The sequence below is a fragment of the Oryx dammah genome, unplaced genomic scaffold (genome assembly GCF_014754425.2).
Source record: "Oryx dammah isolate SB20612 unplaced genomic scaffold, SCBI_Odam_1.1 HiC_scaffold_27, whole genome shotgun sequence".
Taxonomy (NCBI): Eukaryota; Metazoa; Chordata; class Mammalia; order Artiodactyla; family Bovidae; genus Oryx; species Oryx dammah.
Window position 1 is genome coordinate 5,171,137 of NW_024070211.1, and position 13,468 is coordinate 5,184,604.

The 13,468-nt window shown below is 57.6% G+C and overlaps 1 protein-coding gene across 4 annotated transcripts in view; it reads right to left on the reverse strand.

Annotated features, from left to right (window-relative positions):
* The window catches only part of HSPG2 (heparan sulfate proteoglycan 2), a 110,532-nt gene extending 98,081 nt beyond the window's left edge, over positions 1-12,451 (reverse strand). For all 4 annotated transcript variants that reach the window (XM_040229533.1, XM_040229535.1, XM_040229534.1 and 1 more), the window contains exon 1: positions 12,262-12,451. In XM_040229533.1, coding sequence (XP_040085467.1) covers positions 12,262-12,324 — 63 coding nt within the window. In that variant the 5' untranslated portion in view covers positions 12,325-12,451. The remainder of the gene's footprint in view (positions 1-12,261) is intronic.
* Between the last annotated feature and the right edge of the window lie 1,017 nt (positions 12,452-13,468).

A 13,468-nucleotide genomic window follows, 5' to 3' on the forward strand; every position in this document is an offset into this window, starting at 1 on the left:
GAAGGCAGAAAAAGAAAATTCACAAAATAATAGTACCTGTCATACACCAACTGCCTGTTCTGGCTGGAGATGATTTATACGATGTCTAATCTTTACTGAAACCTGGCAAAGACGGTTATTACCATTCCCAGCTGATAGCTGAAGGCTAGAGAGGTGAAGTCACCAGCCCAGGGTCCCAGAGCAACAAGTAAGGAAGCAGGACAGGACTAGGGGCTGTGCCTCCTGCTCATGGCAGTGTCTCAGCATAGCCTGCAGAATTATGTTTTGGGGGGTAGGGGCAGGGGTGAGGTAGGGGGTGCTCTTAGCACAGCATGTGGGATCTTAGTTCCCAGACCAAACTCATGCCCCCTGCAGTGGAAGCTAGGCGTCTTAACCACTGGACCTCCAGGGAAGTTCCTCACCTGCAGAATTAACTGACGGGGGCCACACAGGGCTTCCCAGTGCTATTCCTGGGTTGGGAAGATCCCTTGGAGAAGGGATAGGCTACCCATTGCAGTATTCATGGGCTTCCTTGGTGGCCCAGATGGTAAAGAATCCGCCTGCAATGCAGGAGATCTGGGTTTGATCCCTGGGTCGGGAAGATTCCCCTGGAGGAGGATATGGCAACCCCCCGTAGTATTGTTGACTTGAGAACTCCCATGGACAGAGGAGCCTGGCGGACTACAGTTCATGGGGTTGCAAAGAGTCAGACACGACAGAGCAACTAAGCACACAGCACTACAGGCCATGTAAAGGAGACTCTGAGTCCTGCTCAGAAACCCCAGGGGTGAGAGAGCAGGTGGGGGAGGTAGGCAGGGTGTCCCCCATATTTGGAGGTGCCAAGTAAAGGTGGCCCCTGCGGCTTCCAGCACCTGAAGGTGTGTGTGTGGGGGGTGCTCCTGCAGTATTGCAGGGCGGGGGTGAGACCTGCATTCCCCCTCCCCCAGGAGGTCACTCAGAGAATTCCCTTCAACTACTCAGGTGAAACCTAGGTGAGGCCCCGGCAGGCTGGAAGCTTTGATCTTATCACACATTCCTGCCCCAGCCATCCCAGCCCTTGTCCCCTCCCCACCTCCTCTCACCCAGGAGGTGAGAAACCAGGCCGACTTAACCCTTTCCTCCCACTGTGTGCTGGTGCTTAGTCACTCAGTCGTGTCCGACTCTTTGCGACCCCATGGACTGTGTAGCCCGCCGGGCTCCTCTGTGCATGGGGATTCTCCAAGCAAGAATACTGGAATGGGTTGCCATGCCCTCCTCCAGGGGATCTTCCCGACTCGGGGATCGAACCCAGGCCTCCTGCATTGCAGGCGAATTCTTTACCGGCTGAACCACCAGGGAAGCCCTTTTCCTCCCACTGCTTCAAATCAAATCCAGGCTTGAGCTGATCTCTGCCTCCTTTCGGTTCCCCAGAAGAGCTGGGGTAGAGAAAACAGGATGGGAAGCGGAAAGCAGGAGGTTCAGCCCTACTCCTCTCACGCAACCCCGCAGGACCGCAAAGCTGAACCCCAGTGGCAGCTTCCATCTCTCCTGAAGCAAAATAACCAGGCACTTCCCTGGTGGTCCAGTGGCTAAGACACCATGCTCCTGGTGCAGGGGGCCTGGGTTCGATCCCTGGTCAGGAAACTAGATCCCAAGTAAGAGTTTGCACACTGCAACTAAGAGATCCTGCGTGCTGCAACCAAGACCTGGCACAGCCAGATAAATAGACAAAAATAAATGACACAATATAACCAGGCTCAGCATAAATAAGCCTGGCTGTTCCCCACATCCATAAGCTCAGCCGAGACTCATAGCAAAAGCGGCCTGCTCTCCTCTCTGCATCTTCTTCCCTGCCCTAGCCCGAGGGTGGGGGGCGGAGCGGGGGGGCTGTCTCCCCAAGACCCCTCTTCCCACAAACTACCTGGAGGAAAACAGACAATAACTAGAATAATAAATGGGGACAGACACAAAGTCACAAAGACCCCCGACGTCTCCTAGAGGTCGAGTAGCCCTAAACAACTGCTCCTGAGCTCTTAGAAGACTCTGCCTTGAAAGCAGCCCCCTTTATTGGCTGACCCTCCCTTTATTGACTAATCTCCCTGATCAAACCAGAAGCTCCTTCCAACCATGCTTACTGTTCATACCTAACACAAGGCTGGGCATAGAGCTGGCACTCCATAAATGTTTGCTAAATGAGTGAATGAATGAATGAAAAGTCCCATGTTGCATCTGGGGAAATCAGGCTCAGAGAAGTTACACGACTCACCCTGGATCACACTGACAGGGTCATGACTCCTAGTGGAGTGCTCACTGGCTAAACAGACATTGATAGGGTCCCTAGATCTTAGCTCAGCCACAGCTGAACTGATGTGAGCTGAGCACTGCAGGAGGGATCCCAGGTCCACAAGGGAGGACAGGAGAGGCATCAGGAAAGTATAAGGGGGCAGGGAGCCTTCTCCATCTCCTAGGCCAGGGTCCGGCACGTATGGGCAGGGAGTCAGTGAAGGGAGACAGAGATTGGTAAGATGCCAGGCTATACCACCAAGTCTTGAGGACAAGCTAACCGTTTTCTCCAAGAACTCAACTTTCCCTTCCTCTGAGTTGGCAAGTGGCCCAAAAGCAAGAAAGGAGCCCATTTTATAGGTAGGAAGAGTGAGATCCACGGAAGAGGGTCAGTAGTTGGCTGGCAACCAAGTAGAAGACCAGGCCTTGACCTCTTGCCTCCTGATCTGACTAGTCACAGGCAGTGGACTGGAAGGCATGTCACCTCAGCTATCTTGGTGACTTCCTCGCATTCTTTCCCAGCGTTAATGATTCCAACAGCAGGCCGGGGCCTTCCTGCTCATGCATTGGACAACAATGCGAACCCAGGGACGATGGGGACAACTTCTGGCCCCCAGCCCCAGATGCTTTCCTCCTCCACAGGCCAAATCCTCCTTGCTCTTAAAGCCCCACTTCCTCCAGAAAGTCTTTCCAGAGAACTCAGGCCAAATTGATTTGTTCCCTGACAGTCCGCTATTGTCTAGACTGGAGTTGTGCTGGGTAATTATGACTCATGAGCCCTACCTCTCCAACAGGACCCGGAACTGCTGGAGAGTAGGGGCCACGATGCTAACCTCTTCCAGGAGGACCGGCAGAGCTGGCTTCCATGCCCACCTTCCTCTGCGCCGGGCTGTGTGATCTTGGGCAAGTCACTGCTCTCGTCTGAGATTTTTCCCATCTGGGAAATGGAGGCATAATCCCAGCTGCGCAGGAAAGCTGATAATGCAGATGGAACGCTAGCACAATGTCTGGCGCAAGCTTGGGCTTCAGGCAATGAATGGGTGAGTCAGTGAATGCGTGGATGAATCCTTGATTCCTCTGCTGCGCAAAGACGGTCAGACGACACAGTTTGGGACTTGTCTATAGATTCTGCTCCCAGCTGTGTCCCTAGAGACGTGGGCACAGGGTTGGCTCAGAGCAGCAAAAACCCACTGAACTCCAAACAGAGGGAAACCTACAGACCTCAAAAGGAGCTTGGGACCCAATCGAGAAGGATCCAGGTTCCAAAAAGTCTCAGTCCCCAGGAAAGTCAAACCCACCTCCTTGTGGAATGTCGTCACTAAACTCAGCTGGAGGCCCAGGGGCAAAAGGCACCCAAGTCTGAGAATGGGAAGGAGCTGGTTAAGCCCACATGGTAGGTACGCTGCTTGCTGTACCCTCTGCCAAGGCCAGTCCGGTCCACCTCCTCCAGGCAGCCTGCCGTGACTATGCCAGCCCTCCCAGATTGTCCTCTCTCTCCCCAGAACAGGCCAGACCCACTCAGGAAGGGGCAACAAGTCTGGAGTCACACAACATGGGCTGTGTTCCCAGCTGGGCCATGTACTGAACGAATGACTTGGGCCAGCCATGCCCCCTTCTTGGTGCCTCAACTTTCCCTTCTGCAAAATGGAGATAATAATGCTAACATCAAAGAGACTGCTGCGAGGGGACTACGCTGGCAGTCCAGCGGGTGAGACTCTGCGCTCCCAATGCAGGGGGCCGGGGCTTGATCCCTGGTTGGGGAACTAGATCCTACACGCTGCAACTAAGACACAGCGCAGCCAAATAAACTTTAGAAAAAGATTAAAAACTGCTGTGAGGATTGGATTCTATAGGATAATGTCCGCGACGTCACGGGCTTGGCTAAGAGAGGGTGTCGACTTTAATTAGAAGGTGCGCTGGCTGATGACCTGGGTTACTGAGGTCCCTGGGGAGGGCACCCTGGAAGTCCCAGGGCACAGAGACTGGACTGTCCTCAGGAAATCATCGGTCTCTTCCTCTGGCCGAAGGGTCACAGGATGGCAAACGGCAGCAGAGGAAGAAGAGCTGTTAAGTGACAAAGGCCACTGGGGCTGCGATTTATGGGGCCAGAATTTCAGAGCATCCAGCCCAGCGAGGGATCCAAGAAGAGATATGATCCCAGTTCCCAACTATTTGAAAACTGGAAATGCCAAACAAGGAGATGGATGAGTCAGCTGGGGTGAAAAAGGGAGGCCAAGACCTGGGGCGGTGGAGCGGGGGCGGGGAGGCAAGGCTGGCTCTTTGGGGGTGAGTTTGGGGAGGCGGGGGGACAGAGAGGTGGGGGCAGGCACTCGGAGGTGGGCTGGGAAGGGGCCAGAGGCAGCTGGGAATTCCCAGCCCCACCCCAGGAGAGCATCTGTGGGGTCATCTTAGGCCACCTCTCAAGTCCCCCCCGCCCCCTGCCCAGCCCTAGCCTGTCTCCCCACCCCCACAGCCTGGGATAGGGAAAAGATGCCAATGGTGAAAAATGAAACACCTGGACGTGCCCCCCCGACCCCCTCCAGTGTAGAAGGGTCAGGGCTCTACCCAGCAGCCCAAGGCTAAAGGCTCAGGGAGGTGGGGAGAGCTTCCCTTTAGTACTGCTGTTTCCGAGAGGCCAGGGGAGCCAGATTTAAAGTTGTGTAACCCCAACCACCCCTGCAACAGACCTGCCAGAGGATTCCCCAGGGCTCCCTGGGCAAGTCCTGCCCTCTCCAGTGGGTCTGGGCGGGGGTGTGGGTGGGGGGTGGGAGATGGAGTCCCAGGGAGCACCCCCTCCATCATTCCCATTAAGACGCAGGAACATCCTTTCTGCACCCATGGGAGCCACTTGGCCACGCCTCCTGACACTCAGAGCCCACCAACTGCACACATCTGTGAAGGGGACAAGGCGTCCACAGGCTCCAGCCTTTCCCAGGCCACACCCTGGGGCCTGCCCCCCTCCTTCTCCCCTCCAGGAAGGAGCAATCAGGGTGAACTCTGTCCTGCAGCTGCAGCCTCAGTGGGGGAAGGGGGGGCTGGTGACCGATCAGATGCAGCTACATCTGGGGCTCACAGACTGGGAAGGACAGGCAGAAGGAGCAGGGATGATCCCTTAGCCTGGTCATTCATTCAACAAGCCCAGAGCAGGCCCTGGGTCAGGAGATGGCAGTAGCTGTGATCAGGAGGAGGTGTGTCAGGCTGGGCACTGGGAACCCTGAGTCAAATAGCACTCCGGCTGGGCCCTCAGCAGGAACTGGGCTAATAAAACAGCCACCAACTGTCAAACTCTCGCATGTTCCAGGTAGGCATCTGCTTGGTCTCATACGCACCTGGGAAACAGACATCGTGATCCCTATTTCTGACCTGAGGCTCAGAAAGATGAAGGAACCTGCCCAAGGTCACACAGCCAGGTAGGGGTGAGCCAAGACTCGAAGGCAGGACACCCTGAGCCCACACATTTCCCTTGACCACGTCGCCCAGAGAAAGGGGCTCTGAGTCCAGCAAGGGCACAGACAAGGGAGGATGGCCAGGTGGGCACTCTGGCTTGTCCTACACGTTTCAAGTATCAGCTGAGAGCGGCAGCTAGGAAGAAGAGCCTTCCTGCATCCAGGGACCAGGAGCAGCCCCTTCCCAAGCCTAGCAAGGAGCTTGGGTCTTCTCGGCCTGCTGGCTTCTTCATAAGTGTTCACCTACTATTGTCCAGCAGTCTAACACCAGGCAAACTGCAGGGAGCAAAACTGAGTGCCTGCCCTCATGGCGCTTCCATTCCAGGTGGGGAAGACCGTGAATTCTAACTAAACACATAAATATACAAGCTGTGAACTTAGGCTGGAGGGTTCCCAAGGATCAGTGTCTGTAGCTTCATTCAGCAAGAACCCCACCCCTGCCCCTACAGGCCAATGCAAAGTTTCCAACCGGGAGCAGGGGCAGGGAGATGCCCTAGCTGTGAGTCCAACACTGTCCCCACCCCCATGGTCCCTTCCATCTCCTGCCGGTCTCTGTCCTCCTCCCAAACCTGCTCCTGAGGGAGTCCTCCCATCTTGGCTAATGGTAGCCCCATCTTTCCGATACTCAAGCCAAAACTTACGGAGACATCCAAGGCCTCTCTTTCTGTCCCCTCCCCTCCCAAGCCCAGTCCATCAGCAAATCCTGTCAATCCTATTTTTAAAATACACTCAGGATTCAACCACCTCCCTGGTACAAGATCCCATCACCGAAAAGCATCACTGAAGGGCTGGGTCGCGGCCTCCCTGCTTTTGACCTTGACGCCCCACACTGCCTTCACATAGCAACCAGAGGGATGCCTCATCTCACCCCGAAGCAAACCTGGAGCCCTTCCGGTGGCCAACCTGCCTACCAACCCTCACTCATGCTGCTTCCGCAACGTGCGTGCATGCAAAGTCGCTTCAGTCGTGGCCGACTCTTTGCAACCCCATGGACTGTAGCCCTCCAGGCTCCTCTGTCCACAGGATTCTCCAGGCAAGGATACTAGAGTGGGTTGCCATGCCTGCCTCCAAGGAATCTTCCTGACCCAGGGATCGAACCTGTGTTTCTTATATCTCCTGAACTGGCAGGCACCACCTGGGAAGTTCCTCAGTGTTTCGTGCAGATACATCCAGCATACCTCCGGGCCTCTGTGATCACCACTCCCCCACCTTCCTCTAGATACCTTCGGAATCACAGCCTCATCTGCAGATCACTCTCTGTCCTCTTCCCTACTGTATTCTCTCTTCCAAACACATCTCCACCTGCCATATATAGTTATTCTCTGTCTCACTGCACTTGCTACAATGCAAGTTACTCAAGGGGAGAGAACCAGACTCTTGTTCTTTGCTGCAGCCTCGGCAGGTACAGGGTCAGATACTTAGAAGATGCTCAACAGATATTTGTGCAATGAATTTTGAGTCTAACACTTAGGGATGTCAGGTTACAGAATACTGAATTGCATACATCAGTGTCCATTCATTCATCAACATAGACTGCCAGACTCTGTGTGCCAGATACCTCCGAAAATCCAGTGCAACAGAGAAACGGGCCACCCTCCCCCGTGGCTCAGGGACACGGCTCCAGCAGGTGACCAGGAGCTGGTCCTCAAGACTTCTCACGATGTCACAGGTCCCCTCAACCCGGGGTGATCTGGGGATCCCTGCAGCTCTGGCACAGGTGAGCATCAGGGAAAGGAGGGGAGGGTGGGTTCTAGGGGCGGCTGCGACTCGAAGGCCCCACATGGCCTGGCCTCAAAGAGCTGCCTTGTTCCCAGGACTTTCATGACGCTGCCCCTGGCCCAGCCACCCCTAGCAGCCACTCGCCACTCCCTGCTCAAGGCCGCTATTGACATGGACCTGACGCCACCAGGCTGGGCAGCAAAGCTGGCGGCTCCCCGCGAAGTGAGTTCCACACATTCTTCTGGGTTTCAGTCAGCCAGCTCTGGGCGCTGGGGCAGCCAGCAAGCCCCAGCCAGGCCCTAGGAGCAGGAGGGGGCCACAAGGGCCAAGACCGGGCTTCAGGCAACATTCCAGCAGGGCCGGGACCCTCAGCCCAACCTCCTGCTTCCTGGCAGGAGGGAGATGAGGGGAAGGCCAGGGCAGGCCCCGGGAGCAAAAGTAGTGGGTTCCGAAAGCAAGGGCGGCGGGCTTCGCAGATCCCTGGGAGGCTGCTAGGGGACGGGGACACGTTCGCCCCCTCCGCCTCCAGCCTGAGCCCTCACGGCTGCGAGTGGGCTGCGGTGGGGGACAACCGGCCAGCGCTGGGAGTCAGTTCTTCCCACGTGCCCCCAGTGGTCTGAGGGTCCAGAACCCACATGCCTGGCCTCCAAGTGGCTTCTGAATCATCGCTCCAGATCTTTCCACATCTTGGGCGGCCCCTCACCCACCCTCCCCTCCCAAGGCTAGGCAGCCCTGAGGCCTCTGCAGGCTCACCCAGTACCTTTAGCCCCCCAGGGAACAGCCAGCGGAACCCAGTGAGAGCTCCACGCAGGGTGCTGAGCCATTCTCCCCTCACATTCCACACAGGGAAGGGCCCAGCCTGGCCCATTCAAGGCCTTAAGGCCATGGGCTTAATTCAACTGTAGGGTCTCAGGGACTACTGGTGGGGAAATTAATTAAGAAACCTACGAACACGCATGTAAGCCCACAAATGACTGACCTAGAGTGAAGTCTTTCTCCCTCCCGCCAGGACAGGTGTCCCCAGGAGGCCCCGGGGACACTCCGGCACATCCATCCTGAGTGCTTCTGTCCCCAAGCCAGACCCCGTTCTTCCTTGCCCGAGGAAGCCCCTGCACCACCTAGGACCTGAGTCCTTTTATCAACATCAGTGATGACAGTTTTATCAACACCTACTGCCTGCCTGCCTGCTCCAAGCGAGCAAGGACGCAGGGAGGGCATGTGGTTTCGAAGCCTGGCTCGTGGGGCCACGAGTAGAGTGTGTGTCCATGGAGGAGCAAGTTACACAATCTCTCTCTCCGCCTCAATCTTCTCTGCTTAGAAAATGGGGGCTGTACTGGTAGCTCCAGCTTAATTCATTCAACAGATGTATTTACTGCGTATTTACTACCAGCCAGGCATCAAGGATACAGCAGCAGTGAACAAAAGCACAGAAGGCTCCGCTCCTTTGAAGATTAACCCAGGGGGAGTGGGGAAGGTAAACGGGTAAATAGATACACGTCGGATAGTGACAAGGAGAAACAGAGCCGAGGAAGGGGGCAGGGTAGTCAGGGACTGGAAGGATGCGAGGCACCGGGTCACACAGATATCTGCAGGACAAGCATTCTAGGCAGAAGGAACGGCAGGTGCAAAGGCCCTGAGGTGGGAGTGTGTCTGGAACGGTCCAGACACAGAGACTGGTACGGTTAGAGGGAACTTAGTAAGGGCGAAGCGGGCAGGAGGAGTCGAGAGGCAGAGGTGAGGGGTGCGGGTGGGGGCCAGATTAAGTCAGGGGCTGGGTTCTGACATGAGCAATGTGGGGAGTGTAGGGAGGTCCTGACGGAGGGCACAACACGCGATGATCTGTTGAGAAACTTCATGCCTGGTGGATGACAGAGGGCACGGACAAATGCGAACAATGTCTGTGACTTCGTCTGGCCTGCTAATAACCCCAGACCACCCCCCACCACTGCAAACCCTAAAACCAGTTACCTCCTGCCACCTTCCTTCCATCTGTCTCCCGGGCCGGCCTCAGGCCCGCAGGTCCCAACTTGCCTGCCCTCAGCCTGTGAACAGGCCTGGGCTGAGCCAGTTGGGGGCCAGGACGCCCCAGACACCAGGAACTCGGCCTGGGACGTGTGAGGTAGGGGGGCCGTCCATCTCTGCCTCCCACACCAGCCTCCACCTCCCTCTGCGGACAGACGTGCTCTGGAAATCTCCAGGGCACAGTCACAAGCCCCTCCTGGTGGCAGATCTGGAGCAAGTGGGGGAGGACAGGGCGGCCGGTTTTGTCAAGGGGGACGTGCTCTGGAAATCTCCAGGGCACAGTCACAAGCCCCTCCTGGTGGCAGATCTGGAGCAAGTGGGGGAGGACAGGGCGGCCGGTTTTGTCAAGGGGAGGGTTGAGGTAACTCGGGCCCTGAGGGCGGGGGAGGCTCCTCCAACCCAGCGGAGGCAGGAAACAGGTATCTCAGAGACTTCCCTCCTGAGCGCTGGAAAACACCACAATCACCCTCAAGAATCCTGTCTCTTGGCAGGGCTGGCCCCACGAAAGGAAAGGCTAAGGCCCCAGGAGGAAGGAAGGGGGTCAGCAGGCCAAGGCAGGCCCTGAGTCACCGGGGCCTGGCCCCCTCCCCCAGCAAGCCTCCCCCACTGCTCTGAACTGAAATTACTCCCACGCTTAATCACAGACCACTGCTTCCTCTGTCTCCTGCCCCCAGTGAGGTCCTGAGCTCCTTAAGGACCACATCCCCCTCCCCTGTCCTACCCTCACCCACTCAGTATGGGCTTGCAGACAAGAGCTAAAAGGCGCCGGGAGAGAAAGGGCAGGAGACAAGGAGAAGCCTAAGGCTGCCTAGAGCACAGGGATAGGAACCTGCCGTTGTTTTACACTTACAACAGACTTCTTGCCCCCATTTAACAGATGTGGACACTGAGACTCAGAGAGAAGAACTTGTCCCAGATCACACAGCTAGGAAGTGGCAGAGGTGAGATTCAAACTTGAGTCCATCATAAGACTCCAGAAACCAAGCTCTTTGAAGTCCTTCGACCCCCAGCCTTGGGTGGGACCATGAAGATTTCCATGTGGCTGCCGAGGAGACTGTAATCTCACAGGATCGGAGAGCTGCCTGTTCACCCATCTCAGTTCTGGGGAAGTGCAGAGAGCGCCTGTTTTTGCTCACCCATAAATTCCCAGTTTACCGTGCACTGGTGCACAGGAGGTGCTTAGCGAGAATCTACAGAATGAATGAACCCTGAACTCGCTGTCATGGAATGTTTAAAGAAGACGTTTCAATGTTTAAATGCTTAGAGAAGACGTGGTGAACGAACGAGTGAATGAGGACTGGCTGCAATCCCTGAATTTCTGTGGAAATTCCTCCCCCTTACAGCAAACAGCTCCTCCCCGCCCCCAGCCCCCGCCATCCCCACTCCTGTCACAGTAGAACCGCTGATCAGGGGGCAGAGTTGGGCAAGGGTCAGAAAAGGAACATTCCTTGTGCTAGGCTGGTGCCTACTTTTTTGGAAAAGTAAAGGTCAGTGTTTGGAGGTGCAACCTCGGGTCAGGACTAGGGAGCCACTGGATGGGCCCTGATGGATGTTTGGGGGTGAGAGGCTGAGACAGAAAATTAAGGAAGACACCCAGATGGGGATGGGGGAGGAGAAGTGCTGGGGGTGGGGTGGGGCAACAGAGGTGACAGGTCATGTTTGGGGTGGGGGTTAACGAGTGACTCAGGAGGGCAGAGGTGAGAGGAAGCCAGCAAGGTGGGGACAGGGAGTCAGTCGGTGGATAAACACAGGCCAGCTTAGAGAAGTCCCTCTCTTGGCTCTGAGAACAGGGGACAGGGTTGGCTCGGGGACCACCTGAAAGAGGCTGGGTTGGCTCTGTGGGTTCACCACTCAGGCCCAGCTCCCCAGATGCGTCCTCAACCACCCCTGCCACCAGCTCCCTGCCCAATGACCCCGCCCTGCTCTTCTCAGGTTCACTGGGTCCTGAGAGCTGCTCTGGGACGAATGTACTCTCTCCCTTGGCTTGGGCCCATCCAAGCTCAGAACAGGGGAAGGGGCTGTAGGAGTAGGCCTCCCCCGCACCTTGAAGATCTGGGAAGAAAGCTCGGGAGACAGATCCACTGACTGTCTACCACGAACTGGCCCAGCAACAAACATTTCTGCACCCACTCCACCCAGTCCTGTACCCTGAGGCCCCATATTCTGAGTTCCCCTTAGGCATGTGGGCTGGTCTCAGAGAGGTTAACAGCTTGCTCAGAGGTCACACAGTTGCTCAGAGAAGAGCAGAGATTGATTCAAATCCCTGAGCTGTGGGACTCCAGGGCCTGTGGGTGTTCCGCTGAAGACTCAGTTGTGTCCAGACTGGTTCTTTACTTGCGCCTGCCTGGTGTCCAGCTCCCCAAGGGGACAGACATCGTGGTAAGAAAAAAAAAAAGTTCCCGTGAGGATGGATAGAGTCCCCATCACCACTGAGTGCCCGTGTTCCAAGTTGGCACAGAAAGGTGTGTCCTCGCCCAGCCAAGTTCCCACCCTGCTCCAAGTTCCTCAGCCTGCCCACCTCCCCACCAAGAAATGGCAAGGCCGGGCCATGCCTAGCGCGAGACTCCGAGACTCGGCAACGTGGCCGGGCGACCCACTGGACTCCCACGAGGGCCGGTCCAGCCCCCGGACCCTCGCGGGGTGCCCTGAGTGGCCCTTCGGGAGAGCGCCACGGAGGACGGTGGCGGTGGCCTGTGCTAGTCCGGGGTCCCTGGCGGGAGCCGCCGTCCTGGGCCAGAGTCCCCAGCCGCGCAGCCTCGGCGCCCCCGCCAAGTTGGCGGGCGCGGCGAGCCGGGCCCGGGGCACCTCCCGCCTCTCCGCCCCGCACACTCACCGCGAGCAGCAGTCCGTGCAGCAGCAGCGTCAGCAGCAGCGCGCCCGCCGCCCGCCGCCCCATGGCCCGGCCCGCTCCGCTCGCTCGATGGCTCGCTCGGCGCCCGCCCGCAGCCGCCCGCTAGCCAGCCTGCCTAGACCTCCGGACGGCGCGGCCCGCTCCAGCCGCCCGAACCCCTCCCGCGGCAGCCCCGCCCCGCCCCCGGGGAAAGGCCACGCCCCCTGGATGAGGCTCCGCCCTCGGGGCAAGGGCCCGCGCCCCGGGACGAGGCTCCGCCTCCGAGACGAGGCCCCGCCCCGGGACGAGGCCCCACCCCCCGGGACGAGGCCCCGCCCCGGACCGCCCCCGGGTTCAGGGCTCCTCTCTCCCCTGCCCGCCGCGCAGCCAAACCCAGCCTTTGTCTGGGCCCCCAGGCCCCCCCACTATTCCGAGCGGGCTGCAGCCCAGCCCGGCTCCCCGCCAAACCCGGCCTGGAGTCAGGGATCGGACCAGGGCCGGCGCCCTGCGCAAGGGATCGCCCTCTCTCCACGTGCACACCTCTCTCCCACGCCCCCACCGACCCTGGGACCCCAAAATCCACCCGCTCTCGCCGTCTTTCACGCCCCGCAGACATGACTCCGCGCACCTTCCAAAACGGCACGCGCTCACCCCAGCGCCCTTCTTACACGGGTCACGCACGCTTGAGCCAACGTGGCCTCCCGAGGTCACCTGCACACTCACCACTTCACGCACTAACGCGCTCTCGGCCACTGTCCGTGAACGCTTGCTCACGCTCACCTGCGTCACCCAACTTTCAGGTACTAACAGTCCTCACCCACTCAAAAGATCCTTCTCTCCCCTGAAAAGCCACACCTCTACAGGTGATGCATGAAAAGCCACACCTCTATAGGTGATGCACAGGACACAACTCACACTCTCAGTTGCTCACGTTCACAGTCATGTTTTCACACACGCACAGACGTGAATCCCAGTATAGGAAGCGAAATGCCGTCTTCATGCCCAGGTTCCCCTCGAGGTCTCACAGTTCACATACAGACCAACATTTCTCACATGCTCAGTTCAGTTCAGTCCAGTCGCTCACTTGTGTCTGACTCTTTTGCGACCCCATGGACTGCAGCACGCCAGGCCTCCCTGTCCATCACCAACTCTTGGAGCTCATTCAAACTCATGTCCTTCCAGTCAGTGATGCCATCCAGCCATCTCATCC